The 23,160-nt window shown below is 32.7% G+C and overlaps 1 protein-coding gene and 1 long non-coding RNA gene across 2 annotated transcripts; one reads left to right on the top strand and one right to left on the bottom strand.

Moving 5' to 3' along the window:
* Positions 1 to 1,480: 1,480 nt before the first annotated feature.
* Positions 1,481 to 7,992, top strand: LOC129916917 (uncharacterized). Its single transcript, XR_008772564.1, has 3 exons — positions 1,481 to 1,581; positions 7,495 to 7,838; positions 7,900 to 7,992. It is a non-coding gene; the product is annotated as an uncharacterized LOC129916917 (long non-coding RNA).
* On the bottom strand, positions 3,473 to 7,456 carry LOC129916906 (protein lin-7 homolog C). The gene is made up of 4 exons (XM_055997116.1): positions 7,281 to 7,456; positions 4,001 to 4,267; positions 3,807 to 3,940; positions 3,473 to 3,745 (listed from the first exon to the last, which is right to left on the bottom strand). Exons 1-4 carry the CDS (start codon positions 7,339 to 7,341, stop codon positions 3,587 to 3,589), a joined length of 621 nt encoding a protein of 206 aa, XP_055853091.1. The 5' UTR covers positions 7,342 to 7,456; the 3' UTR covers positions 3,473 to 3,586.
* Positions 7,993 to 23,160: the final 15,168 nt, after the last annotated feature.

Raw genomic sequence — 23,160 nt, 5'->3', positions numbered from 1 at the left:
GTAGATTTTGAATAAATCTCGAGATTTCTCCGGGCTAAACAACTAAGCCCAAGGGGCTAAAATGTTGTTGCATTTAACATGTAAATTGCTTAGCCCCGACTGCGTTTTTTTTTGTCCAGTTAAGACCGGTGGTAATAAAAGACACACCTAGTATAACGGCCATACGTACGTTGCTGAAGCGAAACAAAATCCTTTTTATTTTGATTGGATCAAATAGATTTTATGCAATTGTTAAATTGCTTGTGATAAAAAATACAGAAAAAATTTTATTTTCCAGGAAAAATCTGGAATTTTTATTTAAAAAACTCGAAACCAAATGAAAATCTACATTTTATACAGAATCCATTGATCTCTTTATTCAGAAAATAGCTTGATTCGATTAAATATAGTAATTGTTTATAATTTTGGCCTTTGCTTTTTATTGTAAAACAGTTGTAGCAGTTTATAACAGAATAAAAAATTAAAATTTTGAATAATATTATAACAGTAGCCTTACCTTCTTTTTGTATGACAGTTATATCAGCTTATAACAAAATTCACTCACATGAAGTGTTGAAACGTAAGATATACGGAGGGCAAGGTAATATACTCAGTTTTCATCATCTTTTTGTTCTTTCTGTTCTTGGACCTAATCTATATTAATATTTTTAACTGCACCAACCCTTCAAGCAAACGAGTCTGACCTCGGTCCGAATCCGCTCCGAATCAGGAGGAGCTGAGTCCGACTTCGACTACGAAACGGGTCCGGAGGCGGCTCAAATTAGTATGGAAATTATAATCACCGTGGAGCCGATTTTATATATGTATTGGTTTTTTCACCACGATTTCTCCTTCGACTTTGTGTTCATACACAAAAAGTTGCAAGTGTGTGATTGCAACCCCGTTTTTCTCGGTCGGAGTGTCTTTTCTGAACTCAGTTTTTTTGCTTGAAGGGAAGGCTGGAAACTGCGCTGTCAAATCACTTTTGCCTACAAGCTGCGAAGTGTGGTGAATAACCTACCAAGTTTCTGTGTGTTGCGTGCTTACGCATACATATACACTTGGTGGGTTATTCACCACAGTGGTGGCTAAATTTTTCAGTTAAATTTGTTGATGCTTTGCACATTTATTCACGGACTTCATGCCGAAATTACAAAAATAACACTGTAAATTATATCGTTTTGGGGGGGTGAAACGTACGAAATTTTCCAGTCTTGGTATAGTTTGTCGATGGATTGAACATCATTGTATATATATTTCCATAGTACTATCATGAAGTAAAACGATCTTAGGAACTCTAGTGGTGACTTGAAAAAGCAGAATTTGTATGAAAAAAACACACTGAGCGCCACCTCAAAAAAGTGGCGACATCAACTAATACTAAATTCGACTTCATGATAGTACTATAGAAATATATATACAATGTTGAACATACGAAATTTTCCAGTCTTGGTATATGTTTGCCTATGATTGTTTGTTGTATTTGTTGCTTTCCATAGATAACACATTCAAATGTGCTTGCCTTTAATCTGTAAGGTGGTGTTCATACTGGATTTATAGTTCACGTGACGTCATTGCGGTTTTTTTAAGAGGGTTTGGAAAGTAATTGATTTTATTTTTCACTGTGGTGGTACTATTTCTTATCGGTGAAAATGGTGTTGGTGTGGATGTTAAAGGACCCCGCACATTTTGTATGGGAAGTGACCCTCTTTGAAATTGTCTGAAATTTTAGTATGTTGTTCTCTTGAAGCTCTTGATCAAAAGCCGATGTAGGCTGAAAGTCGAAACATGGACAGTTTTTAAGGTAACGGTTTTTTCCGATGACTATCTCAAAGCTTTTATAGGGGGTAGTAACTCTCTATATTGTTTTTTAGGCTATTTTTTAGTGGAATCCATTGGTTTTTAGAATCGCTGAAACCGAATACGAAGTCCATTCGGCCCCTTCACCCAGATCAAAACAATTTTTTTTTTAGGCTGACATTTTTTGAGGTTATCTTGAAAGCCTGACGTGAGCAAAATGGATTCCGGATTCGGTTTCAGCGACCCTAAAAACCTATGGATTCCACTAAAAAATAGCGCAAAACACAAAATAGGGAGAAACTATCCCTTATAAAAAGTTTGAGATAGTCACTGTTATCTTAAAAACTGTCCATTTTTCGAATTTCTGCCTATATAAGCTTTTGATCAGGAGCTTCAAGAGAAGAATATACTAAAATTTTAGAAATTTACCGAGGGCCACCTCCCATACAAAATGTGCGGGGTCCTTGGACAGGTTCAGAAAAGTAAGAGGCTAATGTCGTTTTCCAAAATTATGGGAGTGAATCACTCCTTTTTTGTGTAATTTTGGAATTTGTTCAAATTTGACAAGCGGAGTGATTTGACGTTTGCTTTGCATGTACAATAAATAAAATAGTAACATAATATTTTAAATTCACTTTAATTGATTTTTTTAATTCCTTATTGATTTCTTTTATAAATAAATATAATTTTCTTAACAAAAAAATATTAAAACAATCGCCCAAGAATATGATACCTAAGTAGTCCTTAAGAAAAATGTAGAAGTATTGGTAATCACTCCGTCACTCCTTCAAAATTTTGGGTGTGAAGAATTCACTCCAAAATTTCACTCCTTTTTCAATTTTGGAACTTGAAATCACTCCTTTTGGGAGTGATTATATAGAGTGACACTTTTTTAATTTTTGAAAACGACATAATATTTTGTCAAGTTTAGGTTCTCTGATTGGTTAGCTGTCATAAAAAACCTCACATTTTAGACAGTTTTATTGAAAAGTTGACTGAAAAGTTAGGCAAGAGAAGGGTCCCGTTTCTGAACATGCATTTAAGGCTTGAACACACCGGAAGGTATGCGGTACGGGTAGTGATACGGATACTTGTATGAAAAAAATTCCACACCTGAATATTGATGTTCCAGTTTAGAATTTTTTTCGTTCCGACGAAACAGTCGGCCGATAGAAAGTTTGTAGTGGGCGGGGCAGACGGTATTTCTTGGTAACATGCACCAGAAATCATTAGATACCATATAAAAATCAATCAATTGAAATCAACATTAGCTGCGTTCATCTGGCTTGGAAGCATTTATCTACTGATAAGCTGCTTTGAACCACAGTACACGTAATATATAACCTTTTTATGTGTACTGTGGCTTTGAACTACTTTTTCAATAGATTAAAAGTAGTTGAAAGCAACCTTCAGTGGTAAGTAGTAGATAAATGCCCCTAAATAACGCAGCTATTAATTAATACCCCGATTCTCCCCCACAATCACAACTTGTGAGAGTCACAATTCTTCGTTAAGTTGTTGTGAGTTGAGATCTGCTCCATAGGAGATCACAACTTTGAGAGTTTTTGTGACTGTCATAAGTTGTGACTGTAGGGTAGAATAGGAGTGAATTACAACCTATTATCTTTTATGTTAGATATTAATTGAGAGAGCAATCATTGTCTAGAGTTCGGTGTAAAACAATAGAACCAAGTTCAACTTTAGCAGATATATTTCTGGCTGTGATAATGATTCGAAATATTAATATACATACATCCATATATGTTTGAAATACTAAGATAAATAAGTGACATCAGTGAAAAATACTTTAGTTTTGAAATTGGCGGCGCTTTATTGTTCGATGTTTATCAAAACGCATTTCCATTTCTTCTAATACTTTTGGAGTATAGCGAACGACGAGCTTAACAGAGTTTGCAGCCTGCTTCAAAAGCTCTACAGCTTTTTCATGATTTTCACCTTCCACAGACTAAAAAAAGAATAAACATCTTTTTAGTAACTAAAATGTAATTATATTCAATTTAACTTACCACTCCATTAACAGACAGCAACTGATCTCCTCTTTTGAGACCTCCGTGTCTATCAGCCACTCCTCCTGGTATTATACGCGATATATAAATTGGTGAGTTTTGTTCTTTTCCACCCATTACGTTAAATCCAAGACCTTAGCAATTATAAATCATCGAATTAATTTTTGAAATACTATTCTAATAAATAAACTTACCTTCTTCAGTTTTGGGAAGTTCAACTACACGAGGATGAGCATGTCCTTCGCTTGCCGCAAACGCAGCAACAGTGGCTTTTGCGGTTGCCGATGCACGGATATCTTGAGATCCTCGCATGTCAACAGTTTCAAATACATGCTCATATACCTCCCTTACAGCGCTTAAGAAGTCACTTTGTAATACTTTTTGGAGCGTGGCTAGTTTTGTAGTTGGAAAATCCCCACATGCTTGTAGTTTTTCGATCAGTTCGATCGATTTTTGTATGTCTATAAAAAAAAAATGGATTGAAATGAAATTTTTATAAAAAGTAACAACTCATGGCTACTTTGTAATATTCTAATTATCTGTCGTGAGCAAAATTTTGAACGAGAGAAAAATCTTTTTATTTCTCAACATAGTCTCCTTTCAGCTCTATGCATTTCAACCAGTATTCTTTCAGTATTTTTATTAACAGTCGTTTTTTTTTCAAATATTCATATTAGTCATCATATTTTCGTCGCACGTACTTGCTCTTATGGTAGAAGTAGGTCTTATCTTAAAAGTTTTTATGAAAAAAATTAGGGAAAATTATAATTTATGCCATATACAGTGGCGACAAAATAAATAGCACATGTACCCTAAAATTTCTAAAATAAAAGTTTTTCGCACTTTTTTAACTTAAAAGAGCTGTTTTATTAATGAGGAAGTAAGAACACAGATATATTTGATTTATTAAAAAAGAAATTAAGAACATTGAATTCTTTAACAAAAAATAACAACAAAATCATTAATACAGCTCAAGTATTTTAGGACAAAATAAATAGCACACTTCCTAAAAACAAAAACAAATTAACAAAAATTTTAACACAGTTAAAAGAAAATAACTAGTATTTGGTTGGGTAACCCTTATTATTTATCACAGCATAGAACCAGCGGTTAATAGACGTAACAAGACTCCGAAATCGTTCAAAAGGTACTGAGTACCAAGCTCGTCGAAATTCTTGCCAAAGTTTGTCCAAATTTGAGGTATCAGACCTGTTAATCGCTTTTCCCACGTCACTCTACAAGTCCTCAATAGGATTCAGATCTGGGGACTGGCTTGGCAATTCCATAACACCGATTTTTTGGACGGATAGCAATTGTTTCACAGACTTAGTCTTATGTTTTGGATCGTTATCCTGTAGAAATGTCCACTTTAAACTACCAAATTTGCAGAAAATCGCTCAACTAGTTTATAGCCTATTTTCACTACAGCCCAAATGAGATAATTTCGCAAATTAGGTCTGTTCACATATCAAATTAAATATTTTTTCTATACGATTTGACACTCGAAATGAGATAATTTGCGAAATTATCTCATTTGGGCTCTAGTGAAAACAGGCTTTTAGGCTGTAGCTCGAAGACAGACAGAATTTCGGGACCCACTTTTTTGGCATTCTCCATTATCGTAATGTCAAGCTTAAATTTTTGCAATGGCTGAAGGTCAAAAAAAAAATAATTGTGTCCAAAATTTGCAAAAAAAAAAACAATATGCTATTTTACTATTTTTTTTTTTATAATAACCGCGTACTATAGGGATTAGTCTAACCTTGATATGCACACAGTACGAGCATTAGGATAATAAGAAGGGGTTTGAAAGGCGATACCATAAAAGATTAGTATTGAAGTTCTGATTTTTGAAATGGGATAGAAAAACAAGCCATAAAAAACGTACAAGTCACAAGAAAAGTATTTTTTTGAAGTTGGTTTTTGTCACAGTGTTATTAAAGGTACTTTTCAAAAGACCGCATTTTTTCGCTGGTTTTATCGAAACTGATTGTCACGAAAATTTCTGTAGTGAAGCGTTTATGTAGCCTTAATATTAAATTTTGAAAATAAATACAAAAAAAAAATAATGATTTTTTTTTTAAATTTGTATTTATAGCGTCTTAATAATTTCTTTAGAATGACGCATGTCAATATTTTTTTTGGAAAAATGTGTGAATATTTTGAAAATGGAAAATCCAGAAACAAGCGTTTTTTTTTAACTATCCATGTTAAAAGGGTGTTCCTTTGAGATTAAGAGCCGAATTCATATTCGTTGCTCAAGTTGAGATTTTTCTCAACTTAAGCATTCCCTCAAGTAATGTCAATGGGCGCATTCACAAACCTAGGTGCTACGTAGTCGAGTTTCAACTAGCTTTTGGAATGCGAATTTGCACTACAAAGCTAGGTGACAGATGCAATAAAAAAAAATTTGTTTTGAGTGTTTTAAATGGCTTTTTTTCTTTGAAATTCCTCAATTTCCTGATTTATATTCACATACTACACAATTAATTTTATTTTATATGCTTTTTTCATCAACTCCACCAAATTTAAAATTCAAATAGAATTTGTTTCCATCAAACAGCTGACTGAGAAATGTCAGCTAGCTTTGAAGCTGAAAATTTTTCACCTACGTCGGAGGGGAAATTTCAACTAATTTCTTAGCTATTTTCAGCCAATCAGAACGAGTCGCTACGTAGCACCTAGGTTTGTGAATGCGCCCAATGCGATCCACTTGATTAAAGTAAAATCTCGACTTGAGGAAAAAATGTTCTAAATCCAGCTGTCATCTGAAAATATATTGTTTTTAAAAATTCTTCATCGATTTGGTTTTGGTTTTGTTACGATAGACGATATTTAACATTGAAGAAATAAACGAATACCTAGGGATTAATTTAAAAACATATATTTTCAGATTGTTTGGACTATGTAATTAGTTTCTGAGTACCAAGGCAGGAATGGGATGTAAAATCTTGAAAAAAGGTTAAACATATTTGGATGGAATAGAATAGAATGCATTGCATTGTTTTTTTTACATACATAGCTATCAGTTTTTTGGAAGACAGTTTCCTGTCTTCCAAAAACAAAACACATCTGCCGACAATAATATAAACCCGACTGTGAAATGAATTTTGAAACATTTTTCTCTGTTACTTTGAGCTCAGCAACTAATTCCAAGTACTATTATACTTCTAAAAGTGCATTCAAGAATCTTTTTTTATTGAAGAGCTGAAAGCCAGAAATACTAAGGGGTAGATAGGCTAGAGGAACACACCTTTTGTTGATTATCGATATTTGGAAAATCCTACTTGGGAGGGTGATAACTGAACTATAGAGAATTGATTTAGTAACTCAAAAATCATAACAATCTTTTACTTGTATTGAATTCTTATCGTATTCACAGCATAACTTTACATGCCATTACCGAGCACTTCTTAACAGTACATAAGTTATTTCAATAATGGTCTTTTATTTTGTTTGAGTTCAATACAATACCTTTGGCTAATGTAAGTGGTTCACACATTTTATATAAGTTGCCAGTAGTGGTTTCTATCATCAATAAAATGGAAAGTGTCTAATAATTATAGAACAGCTAACAGATATTAAACAGTCCAAACTAGAAAAAATCAAAATATGTAAACTAGATTTTACAAAACCAAATCATAGATAAATAATAACAATGTATTAAAATTTCTTAAATTTTCCATAGATTGATCAATAACAAGATACATAACATTCGAGAATTCACACTCCAACCCTTCAAGCAAGAAAACTGAGTTCAACAAAGAAACTCCGACCTCAGACCGCGAAAATCGGGGTTGCACTCACACACTTGCAACTTTTTGTGTATGAACACAAAAGTCGAACGAGAATCGTGGTGAAAAATGAGAAAAGGAAAAGAAAGACAAGGCCAACAAGAGCCAAAGCGTCATTTTGTTATTTTTTGTTGAAGTTTTTGGTCGCGTCGTGTCTCGTGTCGTTGTTTGTATAATGTTAGATTATTAACTATAAACAATTATATTAAATTTATAAACAATATGGAAAACAAAAAAGGTATGTTGTATATATCGCTCAAAGTGTTTGGATTAAATTGTTGTTTCTGCTTGTGTTGTAGATGTAATCTCTAATGATGAAGAAAAATCCAGAAGGTGAAACATGCGATTTGGTATCTAAAAAAAAAACACCAGCAACAGCAGCAGCATTAAATGAAATAAAATGAAAAAAAATTATTGTATTTTATATTGTATTTATTGTGAAAATTTCGTTTGCCAAAATAAAATTAAAAAATAAAACAGTTTCAGTGAAAAAAAAAAAAAATCTTGTTCTTTTTTTGGTCGCAAATGCGAAACGTCATCCCTTTTTTATTCCTCTTTCTGGTAGGTTTTCGCTGCTCCGAATCAGGTCCGCCTTCGCCTCCGTTTTCTCGGAATGGAGATTTTCACCACACCAATACATATGCAATCGACTTCGCGGTGATTATAATTTCCTTACTAATTTGAGCCGCCTTCGGACCAGTTTCTGATCCGAAGTCGGACTCAGCTCCGCCTCAGGCGGAGCGGATTCGGACCGAGGTCGGACCTGTTTGCTTGAAGGGAAACCATAAACAAAAAATACCAAGACTGGAAACTCGGCGGTCAACTGACGTTTGCCTACAAGCTGCGAGGTGTGGTGAATGTCGTGAACCTATAGTTGAGTTCGTGTCCAATGTGTGGTGAATGTCGTGAATCTATAAATGTGTGCGTGTTAACGTCATTTACCAACGTGGTGGCAATCACATATATTCACAGACAGCACTGTACACAAAAGGGTTTTGGGGGGAAAGACGTACGAAAGTTTCCAGTCTTGGTATTTTTTGTTTATGGTCATTTCTTAGCTTTAAAAACTGACAGCGAATGAGCACCACCCTTCAAGCAAGAAAACTGAGCTCAACAAAGAAACTCCGACCTCAGACCGCGAAAATCGGGCTTGCACTCACACACTTGCAACTTTTTGTGTATGAACACAAAAGTCAAACGAGAATCGTGGTGAAAAAGTGCGAAAAGGAAAATTGACGAAGGAAAGACAAAGGGAACAGAAAAACAAAGCGTCAACTTCATTTTATTTTTTTTCTTGCAGTGTTTGTGGCGTGTCGTGTCTCGCCTTGTTTAATATTAAATTATATTTATTAAATATATAATATGGGATCATTTTAAGCCAAAAAAAGAATTCATCGATAAAATATGGGTGAGTGTGCTCGCGCAGTGATTTTTTAAATAAAAAACTAATCATTTTGTGTTTTTCTTAGGAAGTCTTCTTCGGCAGCCTGACGCCACCAGCACCCACATACATTCAACATCCACAATTTGTCGAATTACATCGAGATCTCCTGCCGCTGGCCTTCACCAGAAAATAATTATAAAAATTGTGTTTGTGAAAATAAAATAAAGAAAACAAAAAAAAATAAAACAATTTCAGTGAAAAAAAAAAAATCTGGTTCTTTTTTTGGTCGCAAATGCGAAACGTCATCCCTTTTTTGTTCCTCTTTCTGGTAGGTTTTCGCTACTCCGACTCGGGTCCGACTTCGGCTCCGTTTTCTCGGAATGGAGATTTTCACCACACCAATACATATGCAATCGACTTCGCGGTGATTATAATTTCCATACTAATTTGAGCCGCCTTCGGACCAGTTTCTGAGGCGAAGTCGGACTCAGCTCAGAAGGGAAGCGTGTTTATTTACAGCTGCGGAACCGGACTTGCACTGAAAAACAAAGGCAGCGACCCCTATCCATGCATATGGCGTTACAATGTATTAGGTATTGGAACAAGCACTCCATATATTATATCCTATAAGTTCTGAACTAAAAAAGAAAAACCCCTAGAATAAGGTAGGTACCTGCCGAAAGTCATTTCTTAGCTTTAAAAACTGACATCGAATGAGCACTACTAGTTTTGTTTTTGAAACTAATTTTTGCATACAAAAATACATAGATGGATACTAAATTTAAACCCCGTTTCTTGAAAAACGGTCATTGGGCTTGTCAAATTTGGAAAATAATTTATACAGAAATGTTATTTTTTTATTTATTTATTTTTTTTAACATCAATTAGAGATAATTAAATCTACAATTAGACTACAAAAAAAAAGAGATAAATAGGTATAACATTTAACATCTAACAAAATTACATTAAGTTTTTAATACAATAATTGTGTAATCATAATTTGATTAATCAATTTGAAAAGAACAAAATTAAATTATTTTTTAAAATGTATCTGCTTTTATGAAAGTTAAAATCAATATAATTTGAAATGAGATTAGTTTCTCTGACACAACGAGTTATTGGTTCATTACGAGCATAGTTTACTCTGTGTTCCTTTTCTCGGAATAGACAACGTTCTCTTATCTGACGCGACGGAGCATCAATGATAAAAGCATAGGGCATTTGATATGATGTGACAAAATATCAGTAATGAACATTACAGACATCATTTTTCTTCTATTTTCGAGAGATTGAGCTCCAAGAAGTTTACATCTAGTTGAGTATGACGGGATTTCGATGTTCCAACCTAATTTCTGGATTGTATACCTTGTAAATTTTCTTTGGATCATTTCTATTCTGTTTGAATAAATATTGTAGTAAGAGCTGCGTTCCTTTGGAAATATTTATCTACTTTTTAGTACTTAAAACTACTTTGATCTACTTTGCTATACTGAAAAAGTAGTTCAAAGCAGCTTTAAGTACTAAAAAGTAGATAAATATTTCCAAAGGAACGCAGCTAAGGATTCCAAATCACACAGCAGTATTCTAAGGGCCATTTTTTTCACTATTGCTCAACTTGAAGCAAACTCTCGAGTTTGCCAACTTGAGAGTTGACTATAACTCGAGAGTTGAAACGCAAGTTGTGATTCCTTTTTATTCACTTATTATTTTCTCAACTCTCTAATTGAAGAATTAAAGTTGGCCAGCTTCAAGTTTGAAAAATATCCCTGGGATATTTATGAAATATGGAAAAAAAACTGTCATTTATTTAAATTAAAATTTTAATTTGTCATATCGTTAGCATATTTGTATTTTTTTTTTTGTGTTTAATTTGTTAAATTGTGAAAAATATATCAAATTATTATGACAAAACTAAAGAAGGGCACAACATTTTGACAGAAAAATAAAAAAAAATCTGAAGTTTGCTCGGCAAACTTCTTCTTTTTAGGGAAGTTAAGAAAACTGGAAGTTGATCAACTCTCGAGTTTAAAATCGAAAGTTGAAAACGTCAACTTGGAGTGAATAAAACCGAATTCGGAAGTTGAGGATAAAAATCCTAAAGTTATGTTCAACTCCGAGTGAAAAAAATGGACCTAAGTTATACCTAACATAAGCGTTATAGAGAAATTTAAGGGTTGTATGGTTAAGCCTAGTACGCAGATCGCGCAAAATTTTAGCTCCCATACAAAATTCTCTCCAAATTTTAGCCGAGCTAAAATTTATATATGAATTTTCCAGATAAAAAATCAAATAGTTCAAAGTTTATATTGATGAGCTTAATTTTGATATTTCCCAACAATATTAAACAGTATTTTTGATTTTCTTCAAAATGGACGATGAAATTAAATTTCCATTGAATGATTCTTCTCCTCTGGAAATTGAATTTCTTTTGGAAGATGTGCCTCCTAAACCAAAATAAAAAAAAACCAAAAAATCCAAGGCAAAAAAGAAGCGCTTTCAGTAAGAAGGAGAAGAAAAATTCAGTCCTCCTTGTACAGGATCATCCCTTTATATGGTGTCTACTGTCTAGAGGATAAATTTCTATCCAACTGAACAAGAAAGGTAATTATTAATTTATTTTTAACAACAAACACATTTAATTAATGAAAACAAGGCTACTTGGAAGCCCTTGCGAGATAGCCGCCGCTACCACAGCCACTCCCGGAAGATGAAGAAATCCGGAAGTGCGGCTGAAGAAAACCCAGGTGATGCTGAGGAATATCTGGATGATGACAACACCGATTGGGAGTTTTTCGAGTGCTTGGCGTTTCTTCAACTGACTTCCACCAAAAGAAGGTATTCAAAAGATTATTTTTTAAGTTTCAACGTGGTGAATGATCAATGATCAACTTAAAAAGTGTCCATAAAATGACAAACAACTTTTCAATACTTCAATTCCCAGATGGTAAACTTTACTGCACATAATTATGCTGGAAAATTTACTATTTTAGATAATGGATTCCCCATACAACCCTTACAAAAATATTGACAGTTGATATCATAATATTTACCACGCAACTACGACCTTGCATTTACACTCATATGGATGTTATAAACACACCATTTATAAAACACGTAAATTTTTTCAGGACCTATTTCAGTCCAATGCCGTCAACCTCAGCATCCACTTCCGGAAATGAAAACTTAGATCAAGTCCATCAAGGTGTTGGCTGGAAATAGTAGCTAAACATTCATGTATGTATGCAAATATATCATTTTAGTGCTAAGAATAATATTTTAGTTTAGTTTTATGTTATTAATAGTTTTAGAATTCACCAAATAAGACATCATGGCGGAGAATGTGTCAAACGTTATCCCAAACTGTTTCAGGCCTCATCAAGCTGAGGAAAGATGAGAGGAATGAAAACCTTCAAAATTACTCTCTTCTTGCAAATTTAGATAGGGTTGTGTTCATACAGAAATATCTGAAAATATTAACAAAAAAAAAGCGGAGAAAATGAGGTTTGAAAAAAGCTCACATAGAAAAAAATAATCAAAAATTTGTTTGACGTGGTTTCATTGAAATGTTAATATTTCGAGATATACGCAATGCACTTTTCAGATAAAAGTCTTAAATGGATCCTGATAAGATTGTTGAATAAATATATTTATAAAATTACCAAAGTTTTTTTCGAAAAATTAGAAATAAAAATAAAAAAGTTTAAAAAATTGAAAAAAAAAAAAATCAATATGGCTACCTTCAAACGCTTATAAGTTATAACACAAGAACGACGCAACTAATGTTAATGGTCATGGTCTTAAAATGTAGCTAAGAATATACAGATTGTTTTTTTGTTAAAATTTTTTTTTCTGAATCCAACATGGAGGCGATGGCCATACAAATGGTTTTTGTTTTTTTTTTTGTGAAAAATTTTGTTTGCATCCAACATAGATGTAATGGCCTTCCCACTTCGAAATTAAAATAAACTAAAAACAAAAGCAACATTTTTGACACAGCTGCCAAAGTGTATGTACAGTGATGCAAAATGTTTGCATGGATTTCAAAAATCCCGATGTCGTTTTTTTGCACAAAATCTATATAGATAAACAAAAAAACGCACCTATTGATAAACATTTGTTCCTAGTTTTAAGTAAATTTATGTTACTTTTTAATACCTGGATTTGAAGTTGTTCTTTAATATGAACAACGATGGAGTGTTCCCACCAAGGCACTTCCAACAAATGACGGTAGCGAAGGAATTCTTTTTTAGAATCAACCAACGGTAGCGTCACCAGTTCCAGCAAGGACGAGCTACTTGGTGAACACCTTATACAAGCTACTCAGACATATTCAGAGCACAGGTCTATAAGGAGCGGCTTAGCCAACCTCTCGTCCTTTAAGTCATCAAAGGGCCTGGCCCTCCAGGTTGGGGGCTTCTGCCGTCGGAGTAACTGCCCGACCAGAAGTAGGATGTAGTTATGGAACGACCACAGCCGCCTTACGGCGCTGGTCACCCTAAGTAAGTAAGTAAGTATGAACATTTAAAAAATGTGAAAAAAATATATTAACACTAATACTTGTTTAATAATGGTTAGTTTAATAATAAAACCATTCAATTCAAATTATAATTTTTTAATTTTAAAGGTTAATTCATAAGAAAATGTATCTAAAATTAAAAAAAAACTAGAATTGTGGATAAACAGAATTTTGAAACACAGAATTTAAGATTTACAAAAGATTTTAAATAATAAAATCTGAATTTGCAGAATGATCAACACTCAGAATAATGATTCATGTATTAAGAATTTGGTGGTATAGAACCTGAAAATCCGTTCCCGTAAGATATAATACCTACATTTTATATCAGAATCACACACGCTCTTAGATGTGAGTTATAAGCTCACACAACTCAACCAATAAAAAATCACTATTTGACCAAAAATATTTTTGAGGACTATGGATACCTTGTATTTTTAAACTCCTTATTTCGAATTTTATCAGTGTATCAACTTTTTCACATAGGTTTCTGTTATTATTTTACTTGTTGTGGTCATAAAAACAAGTAGGTACTCAAATTTTGAACCGGAAAAAACTTTTTTCAAAAAATTGCATTTACCTGTGGTCTGTTCTTTTATTAAACAAAGTTAACTTTGGTTGTTGTGTCAAAAAAATCGTTGTTGTTGTTTTCGTTAGATTTTGTTAGAAAATTTCAACTTCTATTTAGGAACGACTAATGTTACATTTTGTTGATCTGTCAAAACAAATTTTTTGAGATCAATTTTATGAATAAATAAACAAGAAATAGTTAATTTGACACTGAAATAATTCTTTCAAATTGAATTCTTAGCAAATTGAAAGAAAAATATGTATTAAATAATTTCAAATATGAAAACAAACAAAAAATTCTCTTCTCACATCATCCCCTCTCTTCCCCATTTATTTGTGTTTGACAGATTAACATTGAAACTCAAGTCCAGAAGCTGAGTTGGAAATAGTTACAAAATGTAACTATTTGACACTTCAACATTGGATTTAGGAACGATGCTGTGACGTCACGATGTTACATTTCGTAACTTTTTTCTCATTTAAGAACGATGAAAGTTAACTATTGTTAACAATAGTTAACACCGGCGAATAAAAGAACGCACCACTGATGTTAATAGTTGATGTCACAAGATTCTGTTTCAAAAAATAAACAAATTATTCTTGTTAACCTTCGCTTTCTCTCTCTTTTTACTGCGAAAATCACCCACACCCACCCAAATTTTTGTACAAACTCTTCATTCTTATTACAAAAGTATTGTTTTGGAAAACTTTTGCCAAGTTTCATGAGGGTAATAATTTTTGTTATAGATAAGTGCATAGTTAAAAAGTAATGAATTTTGATGAAAACAGCAGAAGAAACTATAAGTATTAACCTACCCATACTTTTGATATTTTGGTCGGAGGGTTTATTTCATAAAAAAAAAAATTATTTAGTAAGTTATTTTAAATGCAGAAGGTGGGGTCCTTAGCTACTTCATATAGGTAACTGTTTTATTTTGACCATTTAAAATACTCAATATTTAATTATTAAATAAAGTTAAATGCTCGTAATAGTAAATAATAAATTAAATACCTATTCTTTATAAAATAGCGAAATCCATTCCGTATTCCAAAAAACTTGAAGCCATGATTTTTCCAATGAGAATCATCTTCACTTATTGCCTTATACAACATTTGTAATTTGTTTTCCAAGCCAAGCAATTGACATCTAGTTAAGAACTTAATCACAAATAAAAAGTAAAGCCAGAACCATAAATGGCGGATGGAGTCGGAAGCTACTGTCAATTGTTGTTGTTTTCTTTGTATTTTCGACAAGTTTTCATCCGTCGAGTGCGGTTGCGAGCGCTGTTCCCCTCCGTTTTCATCCGACGATCCGACAATTATAGTTCTGCCTTAAATTTTATTCATGATTTAAATTTGTCTACTCCTCGCTTCATAAACAAAAAATACCAAGACTGGAAACTTTCGTACGTCTTTCCCCCCAAAACCCTTTTGTGTACAGTGTTGTCTGTGAATATATGTGAAAGCCACCACGTTGATAAATGACGTTAACACGCACAGATTTATAGATTCACGACATTCACCACACTTCGGACACGAACACAACGATAGGTTCACGACATTCACCACACCTCGCAGCTTGTAGGCAAACGTCAGTTGACCGCCGAATTTCCAGTCTTGGTATTTTTTGTTTATGCCTCGCTTGCTTACTCAACGTAAGCACAATAAATAATAAATTTCAGCTTTCCAAATTCCAATAGAAAAAGAATTAACAAAATTGGTTCACTCAGTCCAATGTTATGAGGTAACAAACATAAACAAAAAAACAATACAGGCGAATTGAATACCAACCTCCTCCTTTTTGGAAGTCGGTAAAAATTTGATTTATCTCCTTGATTTGTTATGAAAAGTGTCTTTGGAGTTTGGACTTTAAAGTAAGGCTTGGTTTTCGGAAAAACTGTAAAATAATGAAAAAATTTACTGAATAGATTGATTTTTGATTGAGTGCAGTAAGAGGCTGCTACAAGTAGGTATCTTTTGTTGCAGGAATACCATTTGGCCCTGATGAGCAATCGTATTTAAGTTTATTGGTTTTATTGATCACATCATCAACATAAATGTTGATTGATAGGTACCAATTAATGTTTGAATACTATTATTTAAATAAAAGAACTACCTACATAGTTGGTATCAAGCGCTGCGTTCCTTTGGGCACATTTCATAATTGGTACGATAGCTTTTGATATGTATGCTGTCCGGTATGTACCTTAAGTTTCTTTGAGGAATATTAAAGTTAATACTAGACAGTAGGTGCAAAGAGGCTATTGTACCGTTGATTATTTTTACAATGAACACGAAACATAAATAGGAACGTCTGGGGTGAGATTCTGTATGGCGAAAACGAACAAACGTTTTCGTGTGTGCGAAAGGTTTGATTCATACCTACAACTTGAAAAACGAAAGAATTTGTTCTGTATATGTCGCAAATTTTCTTTCGTTTTTCAAAAACGAACGATCGTTTTCGTTTCGTTTTTTATAGAATATACCCCCTGTTCTAAAAACTAGGTAAGTCAATAAGTCTAAGTTTGTTCTCGTAAGGTGGGAGATCATAAGGATTGTTCCAACCTAGTACTCTGAGTGCAAATCTAAGAAATCGCCTTTGTACCTGTTCAAGCCTATTTTTATGACATTCATAGTGTGGTGACCAAACATGACAGGCATATTCTAAAATGGGACGAACAAAAGATATAAACAGCTGTTTTGTAACGTAAGGGTCTGAAAATTGTTTTGACTCTCTCTTTATCCAACCAAGAATAGAATTGGCTTTATTGGTAATGGAGTTGATATGCTGAATAAATTCGAGTTTACGATCAAATGTCACACCGAGAACAGATATATCATTTTCACGAGATATTAATCTATCGTTAAACATAAAATTAAACAAAGTAAAACACAACTTTCTTGTAAAACACATAGTTTTATATTTATCGACTGTAAAATGTATTTACTGTAGGAGTGCAGGTAGGTACTTAATGTTGCTTTCAACTACTAAATTCTACTGAACAAGTAGTTCAAAGCAGCTTTAAGTACTAAGCAGTAGTGCCCAAAGGAACGCAGCTACTATTATAAAAAGCAAAACTGAGAAAATTTGCAAATAAAGGAAATTGGGCAATTAGAACGTTGGTGTCAAAGAACTATAACTAAGGAATAACTTCTTTTACTAAGAAAGTTTAGCTGGGGGTACATTCTATAAAAAAAGAAACGAAAACGATCGTTCGTTTTTGAAAAACGAAAGAAAATTTGCGACAGATACAGAACAAATTCTTTCGTTTTTCAAGTTGTATGAATCAAACCTTTCGCACACGTTTGTTCGTTTTCGCCATACAGAATCTCACCCCTGAATTTAAGATATTGCATTATTCGTAGTGTTAATGCATTGTGCAATGTTAAAAGGACAAACTAAATTATATGTCATTTTCCCTGAGCCTGAAGACATTAATCTTGAATACTCGAATAAAACAACTTACCTATCGACAACAGTATCGACTTTGTTTTTGGAGCTGAGCAATATTAGACTTAAATAAAATTATTCCTCATTTTAATTCTATTGCCCAAAGTTATAAAATCGAGGCCAATTTTGTAAAAAACCGTAAAAGGCTTATTTTGCTATCTTTTCAGAATTGATCCCAAATGAAAGAAATTTTTTTTTAACAATAATCTTTGTAGAAAATTAAATGGAGAGGAGATTTAAAGTATGTCCTTGAATATTCTGTAAAGTGATCCGTTATTGAAATATGGTATGGTTTTTGGTTTGGTGCGACTAATAATTTTGCAGTCCAAAAAAAATCGTAGAAGAAAAAAGCAAAAAGAAACTTAATGAAAAGGACATACACCCGAACACATTCCATGACAAAAAATTTTGTCCCGTGAAATACGCGATTTCATGACCATATTTTGACTCATTTACCTGTCTCCATTTGAAAAAAAAAAAAATATATATACATAATATATTATTTACTATCATAAACAAGAAAAATTTGGCTTTCACATGCTGTTTGTTTTATCATTAGGTCAGGTGGGTATACGATAATTTTTTCACACAGCCTTTCGAAAATAAGTAAAACAAATCACGAATTTTTGATAATAGATAAGGGTTTTCAGGCTCGGAAAATGACAGAGCATCAGCATTTTGCATTTAAAATACACTTTTAAGTTATAAAATAATATCGAGAAAATCTATAAAAAGTAGAGTTAAATGCATTTTACCCTTTTGTTAGGGAAAAACTTTTGCACAATACACTTATGTATGACTTAACTATAAATCTATCACCCCTATTACGTAAGTCGTTTTTACTAAAACGACACAAAAACGACTCGCTTTGTACGCCAAAATTGAGGCTTAAGTAAATAGATTATCATTTCTAAGGGAACAGGGACGAAGAGTGGAGGGAACTGCGAAGTTAAATTTCTAATTTAACACAAATTGGCGCTTCTAAAGCAAGTCGTTTTCTTGTCGTTTTAGTACAAACGACTTACGTAATAGAGCCTAATAAATGAAAAAATCATTCTTGGCCGCTAAACGTCCGCCTTCCATACAAAATTGCCTATTCTCCTTTGTTATAACTTTGAAATCATTAGAAGAATTTTTTAAATAAATTAAGGGTGTTTGGGTAACCATCTGATGTTTGTTTTTCATGTTTATATGAACTTCCAAAAAAGTTCCCGTTCTGAGATGATTCAAATTGCATTTGATTGATGTATTTATCATAAGCTGTTTTGAAAGAATACAAAATTCATTTGTTAGCATCCAAATAAAGATATTTTTGGCACAGAGAATTCCGGCTGTTACTACGGAGTGTATGAAGCTATTAGAATTCCATGGAGTTGCGCAAAAAACTCTACAAAATTACTGAATAAAAGTTTTTCGTTATTGTACCTATCGATATTGTTGTTTTTAGTTTAAATTGTTGTCTGCAAATTAAACAAAAAATGGTGTTACTAAGGGCTATTTGCTGAATCGAAACTTAAATACATTTATGTTGAGCATAAACCTTTATTCTCTACTTTTTCCTGTGCGTAAACTGTCACATAAGGATTTATGATTAACTTAAATGCTTAAGTTTCAAACATCAAATGGCTTGTTTAATTAAGTACCTACCTAAAGTTAGCCTTTCGGAAGTAAAAGCTGTTTGCTTTTATACAATCTGTTTCAACATCGAAGTGTTCATAGGCAAAAGATAAAGACAATGGCGGCGACTCTTCAACGATGCAATTATTAGCATCATTGGAGAATATGAGATCAAGTTGTTCAAGTGGTTTTTGATGCTACTTTTCTGATGTAAACCGGAATCAGGCCGATTGTCAGTAAATAACCTTTCCTTTTCTGATGTTGCGTTACTATTACAAGCAAAGCAGTAATGAGATTCGTCCTTAAATCACAACCACTTTAAATTAAGAAGATTAAAGTAACCTAAAACAAATAAACTATCACGTTCCTCCATTGTTGATTTTCACACAAATTACTTTATTATTTAGGGATTATAAATAAATAGCTACCATGCCTAGAGTGTACTGCTAAGAAACCCTCTTTAAAGTCATTCTCTACTTCATCTAAGGCCGTGTGTGAATTGCGTTAAATCGTTAAAACCGTGTAAAATTTTTGACACTATTGAGGTGAATAAAAAAAATACAGCTGTTAAAAATTTGATGGGCTCTGGGACCTGGTTAAATTAGGTTAAATTTTTCAACTTATGACAGTTTATGTTAGATTGGGGTTTATCTAATATTATTTGAATAGAAGCGGCTTAGACAGCGTCTATGAATCCGGCACAATATAACATTATTGCCAATTTCTAAACAAAACTATTCATGATTTTCAAAACCACTTTATTACAAAATTTGTTGTTAATTATTTTCAAGACGTTTTGGATAACAGAGAAAAACACAGTCAAAACAAAAATTAGTTGGAAAGATACCATCATGTTTAACTCGATACAGAAATCAGTTTTTTAATGCAGTGCAGAGTGGTAAAGTCCTCATTATGAACATTTTTTTTTCTTTCAGAACAAAAAAGGCAAACCTTAGTTGTTTTTGATTCTAGTGGATACACTTTGTAGCTACTAAATAAAGTTAATGCCTTCTTTTAATAAAAAAAAATATGCTCGTACCTTCCTAGAGTTGACAAATCAAAATGTCACTAGAGTATCATTACTTTTATTCGTTATATTTATTTCATAAAGCGAGAGGATATACATATCTACAACAAGTCGTTAGTATGTACCTACCACATTCTTATGTATAGAGTTTTTTAATTAAATGTTTGTTAAAATTAATATACCTCAATACTAAAAAATATCGATTAAAATTAATTTTAAGGCAATAATTTCAAAAATGAATATATTTAATAAACCCTCTTTTGTGATTCCAATTTTCTGATTGGCTATCATATCAATTGGCTGCGTTCATACCTAAACGCCCTTTTCTGTCAAATCTTTCAAATGAAAACAAAGAACAAAATCTACTTCCATTCATTGGAATACAAAATAGAACACACCCCTTATTTGTAATTCGCAGATAACCCATAAAGGCGTGCCGAAATGATGAATTGTTGCGCGCATGTAAACTGTCTTATTCTTGTTTCCATTATTCCATGCTTGTTTTTTGATGAGGTTTCCATGGATACCAATGGCTTTATTGCATGCAGCAGTAGATAGTTTGTAATATGCCTCGAATGGGAGTGGATTCGAAGTAGTCCCTTCAAAAACAAAAATATGTCACTGACTCATGAAATAAGACCCTTTATTTAGAAATGTATTCATAGACCAATGTCAAGAATATCGAACATTTTTGTTTTACATTAGAGATAAATGCCTTCTAATATACCTAAACCAACAGTTCATGTACCCACCAAGATATAGAAGAAACATAACTTAATTTAAATGGAAATAATATGCACGATTGGGTAAAAACGTACTTGCTTTTAGGTAGGTACATATTTATGTAGTTAAGGTTGCTTCTTCTAAAACTTTTGAGTTAAAATATTATGAATGTACATATACATTGGTACTTAACTTAAGAAATAAATTAAAAAGAATTGTAATAAAATATAAGCAAAATAATGTCTCAAATAGTATTCAGCTCCAAAACAAGTATCTACCTAATTATATGCGCTCATTAATTTTTTCTTAAAGAAAATTTTTGAAAAAAACTTGAAACATTGGTGCAATTTCAGCTTGAATACATTTTAGAGCTAGTGTATACTTAGCAAAAGTGAAAATTTGTGAAAAAGTCTTTTAAACTTAGCGTTATCATTTGTTTTAGTCGTTCAAATTTAAATGGGTACTTCATTTTACAGAGATAGAAAAAATAAGTATCTCGTTTTTAGATAAAGTTTTTGTTTCAATTATTTAATCTATTATTCATAACATAAGCCTTCTTTTATGATTTTTAGTTCTAGTAATGCCCTGACACCTGAGATACTTGGTATCCCAATTAACACAACAGCTTCTGTAAATTGAAATCTCCTATGTGCCATGTACTACATTTTATACAGCTTGTATTGAGCTTGCTTCACAATTTAATTACTTATAGAAGTTTGTAGGAATTTGTGTTTCTGAATTATTTGCAATGGAAGTATTTTTTTTCCACCTTCATTCATAAGAAGATATTTTCAAAGCCCCGAAACAAGTTCAGGTTTATAGATATGAGATCACAGTGAACAGGCCAATGCATTCAGCTAAAAAAAAATTAAAATTTATTTTTTTAAGATTTTCGAAAATTAAGGGCCCAACCCATTGAATCCGTTCCGTCCGTTGCGTCGAAGTTTTCAACTGACACACGTTCTTATGGGAAGCGACGGATCGGACGGAGGCCGACGGAAGAAGTAGCCCAACTTTAACTTTCTAAGCCAGAACTATAATTGGCGGATGGAGTCGGAAGCTACTGTCAATTGTTGTTGTTTTCCATAAGTTTTCATCATACGAGTGCACTCGACGGATGAAAACTTATGGAAAACAACAACAATTGACATTAGCATCCGACTCCATCCGCCAATTATAGTTCTGGCTCTACTTTTTCATCCGTCGTATCCTTAGACATTGGTTGTCAACAAAAGATCAGTTCGATTTTCTGTTTTTGAATGCACACCGTGGATTTTCAGAACTAAGAACTGTATTCTTTTCTTCTCCGATTTTATGAATTGTGAACTTTAATTGTATATTTGTGAAGAAAATGTAATAAAAGTAACATTTAATGATATATCTAATAAATTATATCAATTAAATACTCAAATTCTGTCAGAGGCGGCGCTAGACCAAAATGAGGCGTGTGCGAGAGTATATTTGCGGGGCCCCTAGGAAAATGATTTTGGACTATCTTTTTGAAAAAAAGTATCAAATATTCCGTCCAAGTTCAAGTTCAAAATTGTTATAACAAACTCAAAGGTGTTCCATTTCAATGTAGATGAAAAACAAAATGCATGACTCGATCTCACGAACTTGTTCATAAATTACAAATTGTTTTAATTTTTAAAACTTTTAAAACTTTTTATACATATAAATAAGATTTGTTAAATGTACGTACATATCAGAAAAAAAATTAATTCGTTCTTCAATGAATTTTTTTTATCTATACAAAGTATTTTTAAAATCATTAAAATACAAGGAAAAATTTAACAAAAGGTTTTATGCAAATGTTATTAATATAGGAATTAATGACTCAGTGATGTCTAAATAAAGGTTATAATATCTTCTTTCAAAATTTAGAGGTCTGACGGATCGAAGCTTGGCATTTCACCCTCAAGCCTGTGGGAACGTTAGAAGTGAAAAACGATCCTAACTTTAAAACAGGCTGCATGACCTTAGTTCCAATTTCTGACTTGAAAGACCTCTGGTTTTCAAAAGTAGACATTATTAGCTTTAATTTGAGATTAAATTTGCATTTTAACTCCATAAGTTCAAAGGGGCGCAGCGTAGGTATTATGAGATATTTTCCTGAATTATTTGTAGTTTTGCATATACTTTGGGTCGTTGTTAAGAATCTATCAACCTTTTTCCAAAACACCATTTTGTATTTTAATGCTAATGGCTATTATTTTTATTTTATTGTGAAATAATTCCTTAACTGTCGACCAACATACCAAAAAACAAGACT

The sequence above is a fragment of the Episyrphus balteatus genome, chromosome 3, assembly GCF_945859705.1.
Source record: "Episyrphus balteatus chromosome 3, idEpiBalt1.1, whole genome shotgun sequence".
In the NCBI taxonomy this organism is placed as follows: domain Eukaryota; kingdom Metazoa; phylum Arthropoda; class Insecta; order Diptera; family Syrphidae; genus Episyrphus; species Episyrphus balteatus.
This window is presented reverse-complemented; position numbering and strand designations above follow the sequence as displayed.